Source organism: Lissotriton helveticus, chromosome 9 (assembly GCF_964261635.1).
Source record: "Lissotriton helveticus chromosome 9, aLisHel1.1, whole genome shotgun sequence".
Classification (NCBI taxonomy): Eukaryota; Metazoa; Chordata; class Amphibia; order Caudata; family Salamandridae; genus Lissotriton; species Lissotriton helveticus.
In genome coordinates this window covers 596,779,502-596,802,244 of record NC_136070.1, presented here as the reverse complement: position 1 = coordinate 596,802,244, position 22,743 = coordinate 596,779,502, and the positions used below count along the sequence as shown (strand labels likewise).

The 22,743-nt window shown below is 47.3% G+C and overlaps 1 protein-coding gene across 2 annotated transcripts in view; it reads left to right on the top strand.

Annotated features, from left to right (window-relative positions):
* Positions 1–22,476, top strand: part of GANAB (glucosidase II alpha subunit) — a 238,707-nt gene extending 216,231 nt beyond the window's left edge. For both annotated transcript variants that reach the window (XM_078660606.1, XM_078660605.1), the window contains one exon: positions 18,629–22,476. In XM_078660606.1, coding sequence (XP_078516732.1) covers positions 18,629–18,738 — 110 coding nt within the window. In that variant the 3' untranslated portion in view covers positions 18,739–22,476. The remainder of the gene's footprint in view (positions 1–18,628) is intronic.
* The last annotated feature ends 267 nt before the right edge of the window (positions 22,477–22,743 follow it).

Sequence of the window (22,743 nt, the reverse complement as noted above, 5' to 3'; positions counted from 1 at the left end):
CTTTCCAGAAGCGTCAGAGGGGCAGAGGCGGCCAGCAGTCCTCGGCGAACAAGGGCCAGGCTGGGTCTAAGCCCTGAGGCGCTTCTTCCCCCTCGTCCGTTACCCGTTCCGGTGGGGGGAAAGCATACAAAATTACCTGGCAGAGTGGAGAAAAATTACTCCGGACAAGTGGGTGCTGAATATTGTTTGCAATGGAAACAGTCTTCGTTTTGTCAGCCCTCCTCCAGCAATTCCACCGGTTCGCTCGCAGTTCCAGCTGTGCGAGCTCCAAGCAGGGGCGGATACCCTGTTAAGAAAAAGGGCGATAGAAGACGTCCCTCTGTCTCACAGGGGAAAGGGTCTTTACTCACGGTTCTTCCTGGTGCGCAAGAAGGACAAGAACGAGTTCAGGCCCATTCTGGATTTGCGATAAGCAAACAAATGGATTCGCATGGAGACATTTTGCATGCTGTCTTTGCACCAGATTTATCCACAGCTACAAAGAGGAGATTGGCTTTGCGCAACAGATCTACAGGATGAGTACTTCCATGTGCCCATTGCACGGAAACACCGGAAGTTCCTGCGCTTTCTAGTCGGCACCAATCACTATCAGTACACCGTACTACCGTTTGGACTGAAGTCTGCACCCAGGACTTTTTCAAAGTGCATGGCAGTGGTGGCAGCGCACCTGAGAAAGAACAAGGTGTTTGTCTACCCGTACCTGGACGATTGGTTGATCAAATACTCCACCGTCCAGGAAGCACAATTGCACTTCAACAGGACGGCCGTTCTGTTGAACCAACTGGGGTTGCACATAAACATGTCCAAGTCTGTTCTAACTCCTGTCCAGTGCCTACAGTACTTGGAAGCCTCCATCGATACTCTTTCAGCAAGCGTGTCTCCTTCGGCGGAGCGACGCTTATCGATCCTTCGGAAGGCTCAGGCTCTCATAGCTGTTCCATCTACGACAGTGAGGACGGTGTCTTCTCTTCTGGGATCGATGGCCTCTTGCATCTTCTTCATGCCACACGCACGCCTCCACATGAGGCCGCTGCAGGAATGTCTGGAGGATCAGTGGGACCGGAAGCTGGGGTGCTGGGACGACAGGATCCGGCAGTCCCTGCACGCTCAACAGTCCCTGAGATGGTGGTGCTCAGCAGAGAATCTCCTCAAAGGGGTTCCATTCCACAAGGGCATTCCCATTCAGACTATCGTCACGGATGCTTCTCTCCACGGCTGGGGAGAGCATTCAGGCCATCAATAGATCCAGCGAACATGGTCCCCGGCGGAATCCACGTATCCCATCAATTTCCTGGAACTCAGAGCTGTTCACTTGGCACTGAAGGCCTTTAATCCGTCCTTCCAGACCAACTCCTTGCTTGTACAGACAGACAATACGACCACTATGTTTTACCTCAACAAGCAGGGGGGCTCGAGATCGCGCACACTGTCACAAGAAGCGCAGGCGATGTGGCACTGGCTGCTAGCCAGAGGACTGACGATAACGGCTATCCATCTGCTAGGTGTGCAGAATGCTCAGGCGGACGCACTCAGCAGGCTGGTGCAAGAAAACCACGAGTGGGTTCTAAACGAAGAAATGCTAGGAAACATCTTCGACAGGTGGGGTACTCCGGACGTAGATCTGTTCGCCAAAGCCGAAAACAGAAAATGCTGAGATTTCGCCTCCAGGTATTACCAACCGGGACTCTGGGGAACGCGCTATGGATCAGCTGGTCGAACAGTTTTCTGTACGCTTGTCCACTCATTCCCCTGATTCCGGCGGGACTCATTAAGCTGTCTCAGTCCAGAGCACGGATGATCCTCATTGCTCCGGAGTGGCCCTGACAGTGGTGGTTCACGGACCTGCTTCAACGATCTCTCCTACCACACCTGCGGCTGCCGTGTCGGCCGGACCTTCTCACGAAGTTCAAGTGGCAGATGGTGCACCCCAACCTCTCATCGTTGAGTTTGGCGGCATGGCTCCTGAGAGAGTGCAATATGGACACCTGAATCTGCCTGACGATTGCATGAATATACTCAAGGAGGCTAAGCGACCTTCCACTAGGACTTCCTATGCCTACAAGTGGAAGAGGTTCTGCATCTGGTGCACTTCCAAGAACTATGATCCGACGACCTGCAAGAAGATGTCATTCTTCCATACCTTTTGCATTTGGCTCAGTCTGGCTTTAATTTTCATTCGATTAAGGTTCACCTCGCAGCATTAACTACGTATAGGAAATGCCCATCACAGACATCCTTCTTCCAGATTCCTGTGATTAAAGATTTTTTGGAAGGATTGAAGAAAGTGTTTCCTCCTGTTGGGCGTCCTTCGCCTTCATGGGAGCTGAATGTGGTGCTGTCCAGGTTGATGAAGGAACCTTTTGAACCTATTCTTAAGGCTTCACTGCAGCACTTATCGTGGAAGGTGGCTTTCCTCATGGCCATTACATCGGCCCGCAGGGTGAGTGAAATTCAGGCATTGTGTTGCCAAGAACCTTATACTGTATTTCATGCTGCTAAGGTTGTGATGCGTACTCACCCTAAGTTCCTTCCTAAGGTGATTTCTGATTTCCATGTCAATCAGACTATAACTTTACCTACGTTTTTCCAAAATCCTTCCACTCCAGCGGAAAGGTCTCTCCATTCCCTGGATGTCAGAAGGGTGTTGAAATTCTACTTGGATAAGACCAAGGACATTCGTAGGTCAGACCAATTGTTTGTCAGTTATGGGTCGGTCAGGACTGGTCTTGCCACCTCAAAACAGTCCATCTCGAGGTGGATTGTGTCCTGTATCCAGTTATGTTATCAGATAGCTAACAAGACCTTAGGGGGTAAGCCTAAGGCTCATTCTACCAGGGGCAAAACAGCTACAACGGCTTTGCTACGTAATGTTCCCATTGCAGATATCTGCAGGGCTGCCACTTGGAATTCGGTCCATACCTTTGCTAAACACTACTGTCTGGACTCTGATGCCAGGGCAGATGCTCAGGTTGGGCAGGCTTCGTTGAGAAATCTGTTTGCACAGTAGTGGTGTTGTCTTTTTCCTCCACCGCTGGATTGGTTTGTTGGTATGGGCTTGCCATTCTATTCACTGGATTATGACTATACACAGAGATCCCCCTACTACAGAAGGAGTAGTTTCTTACCTGTAACTCCAGTTCTGTAGTGGTGGTATCTCTGTTATAGTCATAAGCACCCGCCCTCCTCCCCGGTGGAGAAAATGATAATGTACAGACCTTGCTTTATACACCTTCAAAAAGAACTGAAAGTAAAAGAACTTTGGCTGTGCATCCTTGGATACAGAGGGTCTCTGGAGAGTTCCTTAAAGGCACGGTATCCCTTTTCCAGACACATAATGGCAGCCTATGGGGTCTTGTCTATCCAACCCTTCATCTCTATCATTTCAAATATTTTGGTGAAGGGAAGTTTCTCTATGGGTGAAACTTGTCAAGATGTGTAAAATTTGATTTTATTTGGCTATCCTTTTCACTTTAAATTGAAGTACTGGCCAGTGTAGCCTTGTAATTATAGGCTGCATTATTTGTCTTTGATTTTCTCTTAAGTGTCTATGCAGGGCTGCAAAGGAGACCGCTTAAGAGATTATTTTTGATTGCTCCGGGGTCCCCGCACATGGGCGGGACTATTCACTAGATTATGACTATAACAGGGATACCCCTACTACAGAACTCAAGTTACAGGTAAGAAACTACTCCTTCCCCTTCGTGGACCCAGCCCATCCTGTTGGGAGGAGGCGTGGCACCTCGACCCTGGATGTGATTTGTTTCAGGACCCCGAGCACAGCAGGCTCTCGATCCAGGGGTCCATAAACATGTCTGGTGTTGGCAGCTGGCGACCAGCTACTCAGCCAGGACACTAGTCAGGTTGTTTTTCATGGGGCATCTCTAAGATGCCCTCTGAGTACATTTTTCATTAAATCCCACACTGCAATCAGTGTGAGTTTAATGTACTGAGAAGTTTGATACTGAATATCCCAATTTTCAGTAAAGCCATTATGGTGCTGTGGAGTTCGTAATGACAAACTCCCAGCACCATATACTCTTAATGGCATTACTGTACTTACAGTGTCTAAGAATTAGTCTAGACACTATAGGGGTACAGGGTCATGCACCTGTACCCTCCCCTCTGGTATAGTGCACCCAGATAGCAGTGGCCGACCTATGCCAGGGCAGTGGGTTGTAGGGATGGCTCACAGGTATATTTATTTTACAATTTGAGGGAAAGGAAGGCAACAGTTCAGTGCATGAGTCAAATGAAAGTATTAAACAAATAGGGCTCACATAACAAGGCCAGTTACAAATCCTAGGGGTCAGCAAAGAATGGGCTAGTAACTGATACATAGCGACATAGGAGGGGAGCAAATGACGTGCCATGTCGACTCTTCACTTTGTTCTGCACCAAAACACGCAGCCTGCAATTGTATACATACATATATACACATACACACAGGGCCTCTAAGGGTGGCACAAGAAGTGCTGCAGCCCTTAAAGGCCTTCGCTGGCCACAGTGCCCTTAATACCCATGGTCCCTTTTACAAGGGACTGACATGTAGCCAGAGAAGTGCCAATTGGGGGTACAGGGTACAGTTTTGGGAAAGAACACCGGCCCTGGGAACCTGATTGGCAGGGACTCTGGGCACATCAAGTCAAAGTGCATCAGTAGTCTGGCAAAAAGAAACCCAGCTTCCTCCACCGACTCCTACGGCCCTAGTTCGAGTGGCCCAACACCACGAGGAGGTCTCCCCGGTGAACCTGACCTGAGATCTGGTGATCTCTTAACCTGCTTCAAATCTTCAATCGACGCCTGCAGCACCTTTCTGGAGGATCCGCCCGACCAGAGCCGGTAAGAAAAACCCGACGTCTAAAGACATCCCTGCACACGACGTCCCAACACTTGAGTGGCCCAATCGATGTATCGCAGCATCCCCAGGCATCCCAACTTAACTCTCCAATCGCCTAATGAAGATCTTCGTCCCAGAGCCTGCAGTGTTTGTTGAAACCGGAGATTTCCCATTGTAATTAACATGGCATTGACACCAAACCAGCAACTTGCACCCGGCCACCCCTGTGCCGCTGTGGGTTCACCTTTTGTGCAAAATCAGATCCCCCTTTGCCCTGAGCCTAACACCAGGAGCTTTGCTCCCACAACCTTGTGGCCTGCTCATGAGCAGCCACCAACTGGAGGCCCCCTATCCCCATTGGATAACATTGGGCCTCAGCACTCTGCACCCAGCCGCCCTAGTGCACCTGAGGGTGCTTTGAAAGTGCATCCTTGACCCTGGGGAATCCCTTGTTCTAACCCCAGAACACCAACTCCCAAACCTAAGTACTTACCGTTAACTGATAACCTGGTTTTCTCCCATAGGACTGCATTGACTGCTTTCTTGTGAAAAGTGTTTTAAGTGTGGAGTTGATTTGTATGAAACTGCATATGTACAAAAACGTACTTAGTTACTTTTTATCTACGAAATCTTGGTATGTAGGTAGTAGAACTAGTAACTTAAAAAGTGTTCTAAAAAGTAACGTACAAAGTAATCTAAAAAGTAACTAAAAATGTATTCCAATTGTTTTACGAACAAGTGACTTACCTGTAACCAATCTAGTTGAATTCAACTGCATTCACCTGCATTATTCTTGCAACATATTATATCAGATAGACTACTAGCCGCAGATTCCTTCACGTAGAATCATCCCCAGGCGTGAGACTGGATCCGGAAACGTTTTTTGCCACAGCATCCCTGCGTGCCGGGTCGACATCCCGCGACTCCGCCCAGGCGTCGTCCGCGCACGGGACGTCAGCGAGGTCACATAAGGCCCGCCCCGGGGCGCGCCTACGTCATTTTTTTCCTTTTCCACGTGCAACTCGGATCCGGTACTTGCTTCAGGCCTGTTTCGGGCCCCCATTTTTCTCCATTTCTTTGGTGGAACAGTGCGAATGCTTTCCGGCTTCAAAATTTGTACATTTTGTGGGCGTCTTATGTCGGCGACAGACCCACACCTCATTTGTATGTGGTGTCTTGGGGAGGATCACTGCACCACCGACTGTGAGGCCTGTCAACAGTTGAAGTCGGGCGGGAGCGCCGCATGAAACTTCTCTCGGCGTGCCTCTCCAGGTCGACGTCCTCCTCTCGGTCTGCTTCGGCGGACGGCTTCAGGTTCGGCCATGGTCGTTGTCCTTGCCCTTTTTCGATGTCACGTGAGCGTTGCTTTGCAGGCCTCACTGGCGTCTCCTCCCCCTTCCCTTCCTGGAGCGTCGGCGGACCCCTCGCCTTGCCCAAGGCCCTCCTGGTCGCCGTGTGGTGTCTTTTTCACCGGCGTCGAAGGGTGACTCCCTGCCTTTCCTGAGGCAGAGGTGTTCGTCGGAAGAGCGGGATGTCCCTCATTCTTCGGCTCCTTCTGACTTCCAGGTCTGGCCCTTGCCCATCCCGCTTGGCCTCGGGACGGCCGCCTTAGTTTGCAGCCGTCGTCCACGGAGGAGCTCCTTTCCCCACTGTGGGCCCTACGGAGGCAGGTGCGGCCTTCGCTCACGCGGTGTCCACGGCTGTGGACATCCTGCGTATGGGTCACCCGGTGGCTCACTTTCCGGCGGACCATCTATTGGAGGTCCTCCACCAGGGCTCTGGTGGGAGGGAAATCTTGCTTCCCTTTGACGGTTCCCTCATTTATTCCTTGACGGGGGCTTGGAGGCGTCCTGCCTCAGGGGACCCGGTGCCTCAGCATCTTCTGCACCGATGCCTCCCGGCGCCGCATGACCCGGCGTGCCTTTCCCTCCACCCCTCTGCCTCCAGTCCTCTTTTGCGGACTGCTTTACCCTCCCTGCCACCGCTGTTGACCCCACCTTACAGAGAGGCCCACTGGCTGGACTCTTGGGGGCGCAGCATGTTCGCCTCGACCAGCACTGCCTTGCGGGCCCTGAACACCTTGTGTGTGCTGGCTAAGGCCTCCTCCTGTTTGTGGGACTCGGCTGAGTCTCTCGGATCCGCAGCGTCCTAGGAGGGTGGTCGGGTGGATTTAAGGCATCATGCGTTGGATGGCCGGGAGCTTGCGGCGTTTATTCTCTGCTCCGCTCTCGACATCTGAGGTGCTTGGCCGGGCATGGCTTCCTCGGTCGCTCTCCATCGCCATGCTTGGCTTCGGGATGGAGTATTCCCTGAGAATATTCGGGAGCGACTCATCGACCTTTCGTTTGATGGCAGCCCTGGCCGACTCTGCCGTCCAGAGGCTCTTGGCAGGGCTCCGTCCTCCTCCTTCTCCGCCTTACTCGCCTCCTCCTCCTCCATCCCCTCCTCGATGACTCCTGAGTTGGGTTGATTCTAGGCCTTCTTAGGCCACTTGTTCTGGCTGTGGAGTGCGTTTCTGACCATTGCGTCCTGCTTTGGGACTTTGGCATTGTTGGCTGCTGGGCGGCCCCTTTGTTGATCATGTGTGTTGGAATTGTTGTGCAGACTTGGCCCTGAGATTAGGCCTACTGCTTGCTTGGGTGCTTGTCAAGCCTTTTGCGGGGGTGTTTTGTTTCCTGTGGCTCTTTTGTTTTTCCTCTGCTGCAGAAGTTCTTTCAAAGAGGGCTCCCATATTTTGGGACTTATCATACCCTAGTTGGGGTAGTGGTAGCTGTCATATGGCTTGCGCTCTGCTGGAGGGTTCTGGTCGCCTTCGGGTGCCTGTTCTCCATGGCGGTTGTGTATGTTGCTTTGCTCCTTGAGGTCTTGTGCGCGTCCACTCGTAGTGGTGTGCCCGGGCAGCTCCTCCTCTCCCTGCTCCTACCCTGAGGTCTGGGATGATCATATGTTCTCCCTTGCCAGGCGCCGCCTACTCGGCCTTCCTGGGGCCTCTGGCTGTTCTTCTTGCATCTGACGACTTTTGACTGCAAGCGCTGTCTGGCAGGCAGGTTATTCTCCACCTGGAGTGGGTTGGCCTTCTTTTCCGTCGCTTCCTAGGGTCTTCTAGGTTTCTTCTGCTTCTTCCTCCCTTCCTGTCTTGGCATTGGGCGGGAACTGTGTTGCCTTGTGGGGCAATCGGGTGCTTCGGCCTCTCCGACCTTGCCTTTGGTTCCTCTTCAGCCTTCTTCTCCCTCCTACATCCTTTTGGGGTCGGTGGGGGTCTGCTTGGGGGGTTCTCCTCACCTGGCAGGGACGAGATTCTACCTGGTACACAGATCTGGTTCCCTGTGGGGCCCTCTGTTCTGTATTAGGTGTTGGGGTCCTTTCGCAGTCCCTCCTTCCCAGGGGGTATTGCTAGGGTATCTATTCTACGTGAAGGAATCTGCGGCTAATAGTCTCTATCAGATGTACGAGTTACTTACCTTCAGTAATGATGTATCTGGTAGAGACTAATCTAGCCGCAGATTCCTTCACGGCCCGCCCTTCCTTCCCTATTCTGCGAGGACCCTTGGGTTGGTTTTTGGTACTGGCCTCCAGGTGGGGGACTGTATCGCCTGTGAGTGCCTTCTTTGTTCTTGACGGCTGGCTCCGTCTGGGGGCGGTTAATTCCTCCTTTGGTTCTTTGGAGGATGGGGTCCCAGTGTTTCGGTGCCCTGCTGCTCTGGCTACTCCAGGTTTGGAGGGGATTGCTTTCTATCTCTGTCCTCCCTCCCTCCCTCCTCACCCTCCCTCCCTTCCATTGCCATCCTCTGATTAAGGGCCCTCTGGCCATGTCTTGCCCTTGTCCCTTGTGGGTGGTTACCCTTTATGTTGGGGTGGTATGTTGGGGTGGCTTGGAGGTTTGTTGTCCCTTGTCTGTGTTGGGACTGGCCTTCTTCCTTGCTGAGGATGGGGGTGGTGGGTTTCCTACATGTACCATGTCCTTATGCATGTTCCGTGCCTCCGGGGCACAGTGGTGGGAGGCTGTCCTATGTGCTGGCAGGGTGGTTACGCAGGGCTCTGCTCACTTCTTCTTCTTTCCCTGCCTTGGGTTCTGCTGTGTGATACTACTGTGTGTGGTGTTAGTCACCGTTTCTTTCCACATTTTCTGCTTTTCGCTCACTGTTCCCATGCTTCCACAGTTTTTTTATCTGGTGGTTCCGCGTTGTGGTGCGGAAAAGTTCTCAGAAGAAAACTGATGTAGGCGTGCTGGGGCGTGTCTTATGTGACCTCGCGGACGTCACGTGCGCAGACGCCTGGGCGGAGTCGCGTGATGTCGTCCCGCTCCCGGCGCGCAGGGATGATGTGGCAAAAAAGTTTCCGGATCCAGTCTCACGCCTGGGGATGATTCTACGTGAAGGATTCTGCGGCTAGAATAGTCTCTACCAGATACATCGTTACCGAAGGTAAGTAACTTGTGCTACACTTACCTGTACCAGGCCTGACTTGGTTCTAGGAGATAATATACAACTAAATAATATTTTTATGCAAACAAATTGGTCAGAGTTCAGCCTTTGGGTGTGTGACCTCATTCTTGCCTGAGTGTGCATAATACATGCTTAATACTACTCTCTGATAAAGCCTTACTGCTCGCACTCACTACCACAAATAGAGAGTGAGGTATGATCTACTTTTACCTCTGCCTACCTTTGGGGTTCCACTGGACTCTGTGCACACTGTTATAGTATATACAGAGCCAGTCTCCTACAAGCCTGTGTCATCCTTGGCCAGTGAGATGACGATTTGGGTGTCATCTGCGTAGTCAAGGAAAAGCCCAAACTTTTAATTATACCGGCTAAAGGTGTAATGCAAATATTAAATAAAGTTGGGCCGAGCGAGGACCCCTGAGGGACCCTGCATGGGAAAGAGGAAGGATGACAGGCACAGGCTGCTGTCTGTCCGATAGGAAAGATTCTAGTAAATTCCGGGCCTGACCAGTGATATTGATTTCCGTCAGACTTTCCAGCAGCAGACGATGATTTACAGTATCAAAAGTCGCTGGGAGGTAAAGCAGGATAAGGTCTGCCCATCTGCCCTGATCGAGCACCTGCCTGATCTCCGCGGTAGCCTTGAACAAAGCTGTTTCTGTGCTGCATCCGCTGAGGAAACCAAACTGGGTGGTGTCTAGGTGATTATTGGATTGAATGTGTTCCATCAGCTGGATATTCATGATTTTTTCGATGATCTTTGATGGCAGGGGGAGACAAAAGATAGGACGATAGCTGCTGGGATCTTTGGAATCTAGAGTTTCTTTTTTTAATAGTGGAAGTAAGCAAGCTTTCTCCCAGGTGGAAGGAAACCTACCTGTCAAGATCATGAGCCAGAAAATAGCTGTGAGCTCAGGGGTAATTGTCTCTGCCACAAGTTTGTCCACCCATGGTGGGCTTGGTTTCTGGGAGGGGATCCAGAAGATGTGGCTTTCAGTATGTTGGTGACTTGTTCTAGAGTGGGCAGTGAAAAATCACTGAATGTAGTCCCAATTTTTACTTGCAATAGTGGGGAAACCAGTTTGGCTGGAGCCAACAGATGAGCCACATTATCCAACCAAGTAGTGTTGTGCGAAGCAGCTGCATCTGCATTGTCGGAGAGAGTAGGTGTGGTCACTAACTGGCTTTATGAAGTCTGCCACACACACATTTCTTCATAGCTAGCACTTGCGGATCCTCACCCTCAAGACGGTGTTTAGTGAGCTTCAGGCTCTTTGTATTAAGCTACTGTACACCACCACCTTCCCAGACAAACTGGTTCTGCAAACGCAAGCATCCTTTTTACTCATTTTTATTTATATAGAAAGTTTAAGTATCCTAAAACAATACAGAAATATTTTAAGAAGGCACAATAGTTTACCAATTCTCCCCTGTCCCCTTACAAACACACTCCCCAAACAGTAGGCCCCCCGGTTCCCACTCGCTTACTGGGAAGCTGTCCACCCTTTTAAAGTCAATGTACCCTGTCAATGCTCCGGGTCCCTATAATTGTTGATTTCCATGTCTAGTAGTGTTATGCAGTTGTCTCTGCACATGATGGTGATCCCTCTATAGTCAGCCCACCTTTGCCAGATAAAAAAAAAAAAAATTAGGACACCCCCTGGCCTGATAAACATGTTGTGAGCTGTTCATGCATCAGTCCAGCTCGTTTTTCCATTCTGCAACAGAAATCTGCATGGTAGCCTTCAAGTGGCGAGCAATATTTTTAGCCACTGTCAAGCTCAGCCATAGTAGAGTAGTTGTGTACCAATGTGTCACAAAGTCCTCAGCTATGTGTAAATTGATCCATTTGTGATACTGCAGTGTGGGACATCACAGAACCCGGTCCAGGCAGGAGAGCATCCGGCTTCAGTAAGTTTCCATTTTAACAGTAGCACACAGTGTGCAGGAAGTCACCCTCCTCCTTACATCTAAGGCAAGAGGGGTAAGCAATTATACCCATGGATCAGAGTCTGTGTCCTGTAAGATTTACCTTATGGAGATATTTAAGCTGTATGAGGCGGAGTCTTGGTGCTATTGCAGAGTGTCTTTGGGATGCCCTGGCCTCTTCCCATTCCTTATCCATGAGTGTCCCACTGTCCAGTTCCCAGGCCCCACGCAGTGTAGCAATGGAGTCTGGTGTGTTATTTATCAAGGTGCGTTAAATTTAGGTGATGTTGTGGGCTCCCACTTCTCCCAGGAGTAATTTAACTTTAAGGGGGATGTATTCAGGGAGTTCTAGCCCCTGAGATCGTGGCATCCGCATGGGGCATAACTAGAGGTACCGATAGAATTGACTGCAGTGCAATTGAAATTCACTCTGGAGAGTGGAGTACCATTTCAGCCTAGTTCCCTCTATCGCATCACCCAATGTAGAGTTGCCTATTGCGTCCCATTAGGAGAAACCCTACAGCGTCGCCACTTGTTGCAGTGCAGCTCAACACCCATAGTGGAGTCTGCTATAAGACTTCTTTTCCAGCCCGTTTTGACTAGAGTAGTCAGTTTCCCACCTTTGATGTACCGCTCCTCTACTGGGGAAGTGGAGAGTGTATTTTACAGCTGTACAATAAATGTTGGATCGCGATGAGCTGGAGTACCCATTTTTCTGAGGCGTAAGCTGCGTCGCCCTATCTATCGTACCACCATTTATTAATGATGATCAAATTGGAGGCTAGATAGTACGTATCAATATTGGCTGCGGCAATACTCCCTTCATATGAGAACTTGAAACATTTAGTAAGGGCTATAAAGGGAGAGCCTTGGTCCTATAAAACGCTTCAAAACGTGGAGTGTACTATCTGAAAAAATAAGCGAGGCAGGAGATGGGGATAATTTTGTAAGTGAATATATGATGCGGAGGAGCTAAACCATTTAGAATATGTCCGATCGCCCCATAAAGGATAGGGGTAGACCTGACCATGCTCTTATGTCTGTTTTTAGTGTGTCCAGGAGCGGTTAGATGTTCACCTCCCATGCAACAGAGGGGGTATGGCTGATATGTACTCCCAGGTATTTGAAACTGTGTGTAACTATTTGTAGTTGAGCAATCCATCCTAGATTTTGCAGGTGGGAGGATCAGGGAAGACACAGGATTTAGCTCTGATGGGGAGGCCCAACACCTCGCCAAAAATCTAGATGATTCGAAGCATCAGGGGGCTGGAGATTAGGGAATCATCTGTGTAGAGCGCAATCCTGTCCGATATCCCCTTTACCGGTGTGTTGCTATGGAGCCACTCAGCCAGGGGCTCTGTAGCGATGGCAAATAACAGGGACAGTGGACATCCTTGATGTGTGCCCACCGAATATGAATGCGTTCAGAGACCACAGTCCCTACTCTGACATGAGCTGATACGTCGATGCATAGAAGTCTTACATGAGTCATGAATTTAGGTCCAAAGTTAAGTCTCTGAATCAAGTTAAATAAATGCATCCAGCCCTCCGATCAAATGCCTTTTCTATATCTGCCAGTAATGTTGAACACCTGATGGACTATCAGCTCTTTGTAGGGTTCACTGGGATGAAAAAAGGCAAAGCTGTGCAGAAGAGGACCATTTAACATTTGACCGTACTGTGCATGAGGATCTGCTACGCATTGACCAAAAACAGCCTTAGGAAGTCTGCGAGCCCATTCTACCAGGGCCAGAGCTGCTACTACTCCTTTGGCACATACAGTTCCTGTCCTGGATATTTGCGAGGCAGTTATGTGGGTATTGTTCCATACGTCCATGAAGCACTTCAGTCTGGACTGCTAGGTTTGCTGAGAAGGGCTTTTTTCCTGCTCAGTCCTCCAGAACTTGGTTTGAGCCAATTTACAGACCAGCCTTTTAATAGGTGCTGCTCTGGTATCTATTCAAAAGGTGAGGAATCGGTGATTAGATGTATTTCAGAAGAACAAGTTACTTAAGTTCAGTAATGCTATTTCTGGTAGAGACTCTTTCTAACCACAGATTCTTCTTGACCCTCCCATCCACCTTGTTCTCTAAATTGAGCTCTGCCCTTTATTAAGATCCCAAGTCTAGGAATCTGCACATGGTTAAAGTTTCTTTTCTGTATTTGCTCTGTTTGGAGGTGCCGACAGCCTTGAAAGCAATTGAAGTCCGCGCACAGGAGTGGCGCCTAATAAATGCCACACATGTCCTTTACGAAGCACAACAGCCTCAGTGCAAAGCAGCACAGTACCTCCTACTGATGTGCAGAGGTACTGTTCAATGGATTCCATATCCAATATGTCACCTGCGGAATATTCAAAAGGCGGGGATCTACGGTTAAATAGAGCCTCTACCAGAACGAGCTTTACCGAAGATAAGTAACTTATTCATCAACACACTGTTAATCCACAAATGTACTGTTGTGTCTTTATTGAAGAAAAAAAAAAGCTCTGCTAAATTCTTGCCCCCATTGGATCAGGCGATTCCTAAACTTTTGGTTCCTCACAGATTCTCATAAACAAAGGGAACCTGAAAGGGCAACACAGACTTAACCCAATATCACCCTGCAGCCCAGCCTGCCTGATTGCATCAGGGAAAAGTCTTGAGAAGGAAGCAAAGATTTGCCTCTGCCTGCCCAAAGCACTGGTAATACTAGAAAGCCTACTGGTTATGTCATTAACGAGGCTGTGCACACTGGCATCGCATTGAGCGTCATTGCATCCCCAATGAAGTTACTGTAGAGAGGGTCCCTTATAGACTATAATACTTATAGATGTGGGTCGCCTAATAAGCATAGTCTCCCTTCACTTTATAATCTTTCCCCAGGCTTGATGCCTTACCTAGGGGAAGTCATTTCCCTGCATTTTTACCCCACCCCCTGAATCTGACTTGTAATTTTTTCAGTGTTTTTCTTAACTAATGCTCTTTTTCCTCTTCTGTACTACCGTGAGATATCCTACACCTTTTCCTCCCCTAAATCTTTTATGTGCAGGCAGTTAGATGAAGCAGACCGTTAAACTCTGTATTAGATTTTTGGAGTAGACTCACTTTTACCCATTTCTTTTATAAATGTTTACTTTGAATTTACTGGCATTAAAATGTGCATCTGATCGAGATATCTAGCTGCAGATTCCTTAACTTTGAATTCTCCCCAGGCATCAGACTGGATCCGGATATTTTTCAGCAGTCCCTCGGCACCCCGGGGGACGGCGCCGTAGTTCTGTGATGACGTCGACTCTGTGACATCAGTGGAGCCATATAAGTCCCCTCCGGAGTGCGGATGTCAGTTTTCTTTTTTTCTGTGCTGCCACGCAGATCCGGAGAGCGTTTTCTCAGGCTGTTTTTTCCGGCCCTATTTAGACAGCTTTTGTTGTTGGAACAGTGCACCTTTCTCCAATGTTGTCGGGCCTTAAGCCTTTGGGAACCTGTACTCGACAGACCACCACAACTCAGAGGATTGCAGCTCCTGCCAGAGACTGAAGCCAAAGGCGCTCAAGGAACTCCATATAAAGTTGCTGGCGACACGTCGGTCGCGGTCCTCTGAGACATTGCGGCATCAGTATTCTTATTTTCCTGCAGAGGTCCGTTCAGGTTGCCGTTCTCCAGGACGTCGTACATCAGAAACATTCAAGGGTAAGCTCAGGCGTTTGAAGTTGCCGCATCCCCCGACTTCGCTGCGTTGAGATTCCGTCTCCCATGGCTCCTCCTATTCGCGGATTGAGGAGGCAGTTTGTGACTCCACCTCGCATCTCCCCGTCTTTTCGGTAACCAGGGCATCAATGGCCCAGATGAGGGAGTATAACTCTCTACACCTCATCTTTGGCCCTCCACCTTCTACTGGAGCGTCCACGGGCCCGAGGTGATTGGAACCACGCCAATGGATTCATCCACCATGGCGGTTGGGCTATTCGAGTCTTTAGGTCCGTGCTGGTCGGCTCTGTTATGGAGCTAGTGTACAGCCCTTCGGGGACTCCACCCTCGGCGTCCGTTTGTCGATCAGCCAACTCCAACATTGACGTCCGCGGCACCGATCGAGGTCTCTCCTATTGACATCGAAGCATCGCCTGCTCTGTGTCGGGTGCAGTCTCAGTAGAGCAAACTGGGGGGAATGTGGCATTTTCACTTCCTTCTCAAGGTGAGACTTTGGAGAGTCACCTTTAATGGGTGATGTAAGGGGGTCTGGGCTCTTTAAGCCCATTTCTGAGATTATTCCATCTCAAGTGGAGGAGAGTTGGATATACGTTCTTGGTGAGGCTAGTGGGCTGGAGTCCTCTCCAGCCTCTGGGCTACTTTGCCCTCCTAGTCTCGCTACTGAGGAAAGTGCCTCCTTCGCAGATGTGTTGAGGAGAGTGGCTGCAGTTTTGGGGCCACTGACCCTCTGATTGATATCCTGTACTAAAGACAGTCCGGAGAAGAGCCTGTTCTTCCATACAGTGAGGCCCTGTTTGACATATTGTTAGGAACATGGGCCAAGCCTGATTCAGGGGTCTCGGTGGACTGTGCTAGAAATCTCGGGCACCTACTTTTTCCAGGAGACCAGCTTTAATATGAGTTGATGTTACTTGCATGCACATAGGAATTTGTTCCATGAAAGTTTGCTCCTCTTTGCTGGAGGCGTTACATCTGGCAAGCTCAGGATGACTAATGTGTATTCTTTTGAATATTTAGTCTTTATTTCCTTCATTTCTGGAGGTGGTTTATTATGTTCAATTTTGGAACATGGTTGTCCTGTGAGCTCTGCTTCTGAGATTACCTGAGCTGTAGCGTTGGAATAGTTTCCTTAGGGTTGTTTACGGCCATATCTTACATGGTTTGGAAGATTTCAGCAGAAGAGAATGTACGCATTTTGATTGTTCATTTTATGAACATCTTTGATATTGCCATATTCTTTGGCTACTGATAGTCCTACATTTCCTGTCTGGAGGATGCATGTTCTCTGTCTCCCTAGGGACAGTCCCATTTCTCTATTAAGCATTTGTTATTTTCTGTACCACAGTCTTTTAAGGGATCATAGTATGAGTTTATGATAAGGTGATTCATTGTTCTTGGAGAACTAAAATATGCCTGCATGGGCCCTTGTCTGCGTTATGGTCACATTAGATTTTGGCTCATTTGTCTTGTGGACAATTATTCCACACCCTTTTTTGGGTAGTTTCCAGGTACTTGGCTTATTTTATTCATCTTAACCTTTTAGGCCAAGTGTTGTCATAGGTGCTTGCTTAAAATAAGGTACCTTTCTTATGTCGTTTTTCATTACGTATTACCATCCTGTTAAGATAATTTTAGAAGGCAGCATTCTCATTAGGCTAAGCCTCCCAAAATGTTTTGTGGAGTCTGCAATATCACTCTTGATACTATATTGTATGGTACTTTAGGGCTGTTTTTTCGACAGAAGGTACATAAGTGTGTTGCCTATGTCGTTGCACACGCTGAGTATGATTATGCTATATATATTAAAAGAAATCATAGTTATTGTGAGATGTGAGTGCATCTCTCTTCTCTGTAAGTTTGGATTCAGATCTCTCTCTCTATATATGTATATATGGGTCCATACAGGGCTTGATTGTGTGCCCTCCGCACTACACTTCCCATAATACAGTCTCATCTGAGCCTCCCATTGGTGGGTGTGTCATATGGAAAATGGTGAAGTGGGTCAGCGATTGCACACACCGCTTCCGTTAAAGCCTCTGAAGAGAAGCATATGGAGCTTAGAAACGCGTCAGGCAAATCCATTACGGAGCGGCATCTACAAGCGTATCCCCGACCTTACCTACACATAAATCAAGCTGCTGGTCGTGTGCTACTTAAAGGTGGACAACGTTTGCCGCGAAAATATATATATATATATATATATATAACTGGTGATATACAAATTGAACAATTATGTCCAGATCTATGACAGATTAATATCTGCAATTTGTTATCTTTCCGTTTCAATGGGCACTATACGTTATGTGATCCTTCGTATGGTCATTTGGCTTAAATATGTTCCTGTTTCAAGGTTGGATTATGTTATTCGCCTACCTTGATACTTGGTTTGTTTTTCCAGACTTTGTAATGAATGAGTTATTCATTTTGATTTTAATGAGAATGGGTGCTGGAAGCTCTTCTTTTCTGGAGTTATTAGGTTAGGTTCCTTCAGAGTTTTCTTCACTGTTCTAGAGAATGTGGGTTACATGGCATTCGTTTTGCCTGTGGCCCTTCTAGTCCAAGGGTTCTTTTACCTTTTGGTGATTGAATACTATTGTCTGACTGTTGTCAGATGTCTTCTGACAGGGTTTTATCCTGTTTCCCTTGAGGCTTTGTTTTTTTCCGGTCCTACGGGTTGTTTATTATTTGCACTGTCTGTGGTCATTGCCACAGTCTTCATAAGGAGCCATGCTCTTTTTCATCTAATTCCTACGTATGTCTGGTCGGTGGCTAATTCCGACCAGCTAGTTCTTTTTGGGAACTATTGTAGGATTGGTTTGCTATGGTCTTTAATTTAAAAGTTAAGGAATCAGCGCTTGATGTCTGCATTAGGTGAACAGGTTACGTCCCTTCAGTAACGTATTATCTGGTAGAGACAAGGTCTAGCGCAGATTCCTTAACGCCCTGCAAATCCTCCCCGCTCTGTGAACGATCTGTAGTGTAAGGGTTATACCCCTTTACAGTACTGGTTTTGTATTCCTGTAATCACGGTTTCACATAATTGTGTGGATTAATGATGGTCCATTGGACCTTATTCCTTTATTATGACTTGGTTTTGTCATGCCTTTGGTTATGATTGTTTCGTCCTTCCTTTTGGTCTTTCATTTTGGTCTTTCCTTATGGCCCTTGCCTGGGGATGATCATACCATTTATTTCCATTTTCTTTGTTTTTAAAGATATATGTTGATCGTTTTTGGCACACGTTTTCCACAGCCAGTTTCTGAAGTGGCTCTGCATTCGGGCGCGGAATGTTTCCCAGAAGAAACTGACGTCTGTGCACCGGAGGGAACTTATTTCACAACCGGAGTCAACGTCATCTCAAAGCCTTACGACTCTGTCCTCCGGTGCGCAGAGGTACTGCTGAAATGTCCGAATCCAGTCTGACGCCTGGGGAGAATTCAAAAGTTAAGGAATCTGCGGCTAGACTGTGTCTCTACTAGATAATACTTAACTGAAGGTAAGTAACTTTTTCTTAGAGAACATTTTCATAAAACAGTGTTCTCTCTGGGCCTGTTCCTGTTTTTCTTCACCATAATTAACTTTCTTCCATGCATTCTACAGCAGCCTTAACTATCTTGAACTCTTGAGTGGTCGGTTTCTCCCCAAGCTCACACCATTTTCTCCCTGTCGCACTGAGCTATTTCTGTCTGTTTTTTCTGCAGCTAATTTACTCTCCTCTTTTTCCACAGGTGGTGAGGAGACACCTCTGGACTTCCAGTATGATGCAGATACCTCTGTGTTAACCATCCGAAAGCCGGCAGTGAAGGTGTCTTCAGACTGGAGCATCACCTTGCGATAATGTAGTGAAAGCTGCCCACATCATCATCAACTACAGTGTGATGGGGGCATGGCTAGATCACCTCAGATGCCAGATGAACGGGGTTGGGGTATTTTGGAAGACAAACTATTGAAATCTGATACCAGATTGACCCATTTTAGATCTTTGTCTCGTTAGACTGGCAGAACGGGCCTTGCAATGGAGGTGCCATCTCCATGCACTGCTGCTTTTTGGCAAAGGGGTTGGATAGGTGTGGGAGGGGGTAGGGGCAGGGTTAATGATAGCTGCTAGCTTTTAGCCCTTCCCTAACTCAGCACTCACAAGCTTCTGTCAAAGGCAGGGATCAGCAGATATTCATATGGGTACTTATGAAACCCTGGTTTACTGGCTTTGAGTGCTTGAGAGCCCGCTCTTTCACACTAGCATTTCTTTCACACAGCCCTATCCTCCACGACCTCACCCACTCTGGACCGTTTATACTGGTGATGGGTAGGTCCGTCTCTTCTTGCTCACTGTTTGACCGCTAGGCCCTTTCCTCTTTCCTTTGTACTCTGCTTGCTTCATTGGCTTTGGACCCTTTATTTTCTTTTGCTTTATCCCTGTCTTCTTTAAGACTGCTGTTTCTTGCGTTTGATTACTGTAGTTTCACCTCTCACCTTTGTCCCACCCCTTTCATTGGCTGTTTCTAAATTGGACATCTTGTAATTAGTCCTTTTTGACAACTAATTCTTATTGGTAGCGCATCAGGATGAAGGGAGATGATTTTTAATGGCTCCTTTACTTTCTTTACTGTATAGAAGTATGTTCTTGCTTTTTATCATACTTTTTTTGTTTTCTTTGAAATTCAGCCCAGAATCTTTAACTTTTGAGGGTTAATGACTGACTTATTTGATCTATTGTTCATTTTGGTGGAGGATACGTTTGCAGGGGAGGTTCACATGTCACTTTAATACCTGCATATTCAGCACTTAAAAGAAGACCAATGTCATCCTGGACCAAATATTTCAGCAATAGGTTTTCCCTCCCTTTGTTTGATTCCAACAATCCATCAGCAGGTGTATGCTACTGGATTTTTTGCACCCGTTTGTCTGCCACAGGCTTTTCTGTCCACTAGCGCTTGGATTATGAACATCTTGTCCTGAATTGAAGTATCAGGCTATTCCAGTGGACACCTAGTTTATCCTTTGCACTATTTCAGTGTCCGACAAAGCTATACTTCTTGACACTTTCTAAAGGGTTGCATGATCAAATCCATGGGTAAAAAGCATGTTGTTCATATGTGGGTTATCAACATACTTTAGAATACATCTCTCAACCTTGAGGTGAGAATTAGGGCATTATTCAGATTGTAACTGAAATAATTGTTGCAGAATCTCATATCTCTGTATTCACTGTAAATAACTGAAGTTGCCTGTTGCCTTCACCCTGCTTCTCCAGCTCTAACCTCCAAATGAAAGCCCTCCTCAATAAATTCACTTGCACAAATACTCCTTGCAAACCCCTGCCCTGTCGATAGCTCTCCCTGCACTGAACAACCTCCATGAGCATTGTCAGAAAAGGGCATCCTACTTCTTGCTACCTGGAATGCGCAGGATATGACCCATCTAGTAGGGTTGTGGTAATAGGAAAGGTGTACTACCCTAACAAATTACAAAGCTTTAACACCAGTGTACTACTTTCCTATAGAGCGATTGAAGGGATTAAATTGATAAAAGTTTAAATTGTGACTATAACATGATTGCAGACTTTTCCACACTTCTCTTCAGGAAACCAGTTTAAAGAAAATGGGCTCTTCATGTTTACAAACATTTTCTTTCCTGCATTTGAAGCAATGGCTGCCTTTGTGCAAAAGAAAGTAATGATCGATTTTAAATGGCGTATTTTGTGAGTCAGTAGCAGGTAACCTATTACTTAAATGGTCCAGAGATCTTTAACTTTTCTAAATTAATCTACTTTGAGCTGACAGTAAGACCTCCTTTACGGTGTCCTCTGTTCTTCCTTGAATCTCAGTGCTTGCTCTTGATGCATTAACTTCGCCTCTTGATTTCCCCCTCAACACCAGTACCTCTCCTGCCTTCATCTTTTTTCAGGTCTTCAAAGTTGGGGTCCTCTCAGATGAATTAAAATCACAAATTTGTTTTATAGACATTACAGTGATTATGCAAGTCCTGCACATCGCACACATAAGAGCTGGCACTATGCATTATTTTTACTGGTATTCATTTCCTTACATTCTGTAGGCTGAAGTATGGGTTTAGGAGGGTGACTTTATGGTTTGCGCTCCCCCACCTCTTGTAGTGTCCCCAAATAGTTGCCATGTCAGGTCTGCGGAGGCAGCTTATTCTCATGGGTCCTCTTGTTTTTCAACCTTACCATGTGTCTAATGTTTTTATGACCTTCCATACATTTTCTGTCCTATGGACAGAATGCCCCATCTAGAATTTTGAAGAGCCTAAAACATTCTGTTTTAGACATGTAGCTAGATCAGCTATACAAGTATAGAGACATTTCTAACTATATTGATGGATTGACGCATAGTCGCTTATTCATTCAGCCATGGAAAGAGGACTGCCAAAGTTTGAGTTTCTCTAGCTGTGGTATTACTGTTTTAAAGGGTCTGGCCGAGCTTGTCTGATCTGTTGTTGCCAACTTTCTCCAGAATGGTTTCCTCCTTTTACTGGATTGTCTTTTTTTATCAATTTCAGCACCTAAATGTGAAATCTGCTTTCTTCCTCTTATTGCAAAGCTGGAGCAACCATGGCCTTTTAGATTTAGAAAACAGATGTAGGCGGATCTAGAATGGCCTTTTGCGGGTGATATTCTGGTCGCTGATATATACCAGGTTTCAATGAGCTCTAACCCTTTCCAGCTCTTCATCTTGGTAGCCAATTTGCCAGGGAGAGAGGCATGATGCAAGACTTGCCTCTCTCCAGGTGCCGAGCTGACCTATATGAAGGCCAGCTAAAGCTGTGATTAACCCTCTGACCCCCAAGCCTCCATGTTGTCACTGAGACTTCATGAAAATCGTGCAGAGTTGCTTACTACTACACATTCCTATTGAACCCTATAAAAAAAAAAAACCTGCCTACCCTGACTCAGTCATCGAAGACTTTCTGCAAAGAGTACCTTTCCATTGAGGAAGTAGTTCTTCCCTGGTCACTCTCTCTATCACGGAAGACCGCTTGCACAAGCAGGTCTTAATCTTTGAAAGCGTCCTGCTAGTGCTGTTTTCATTTATGGATTACCTTGTGCCCAGCACAGTGTCTATCATGGAAGCAATTGACTACTTCTATGTCCATTATAGAAGGTTTCCTGCCCAATGAATGTCCTCAGTGTGGAAGATAGTCAGGCCTTCCCGCATCATGGGGTGCCTCAGGCTTGGGATTCTTTCCATTACCGGGAACGTCTGACTTACATGTTTATGAATGGCCTTCTACTCTGGTCAAAAACCATGTATACCTCTTAAAGAAAAGTTTTGCCCAGTGCAGCCTATCTTAAGGAAGACCCAGATTTTGGCTGCCTTAATCATGAAGCTCTTGTATTTCCCGTCAGTAAGCTCCTGTAATCCCATGTACATGTGTGCTCCGGCCACATCAAAGACCATAAGGTGGGGGGGATTGGATAGCTGTATATTTTCTTGAAAGCCATTTTAAGGTAAAAGAAGACTGGAACCCATCTTCTTAATGTCCTCTTGTTGTCTTATTGAATGTTTACTTGATAGATATGTTTTGATAAAAGAAATAAAGAAGGAAAAAACTGCCCCTGGTGTAAGAGCTATGATGTTAGCCCATGGGCTCGGCAAAGACATGCAAGTGTGTTTTGGAAAGCAGATTCAGGGTCCATAGGCCTGCCATTGGGCGGGGGAGAAACGGTTTGCTGGAATTAGAGGACTTAAATTAATACTTGTATAATTCTGGAGTAAGCAGTGCTGTATTGGAAATTTGCTGGGCATCAAAGCTATGATGTGGTAGGCAAAACCATATCTCTGTACAAATTTATAAATGTGTTTGTTAATTTATAGATTGC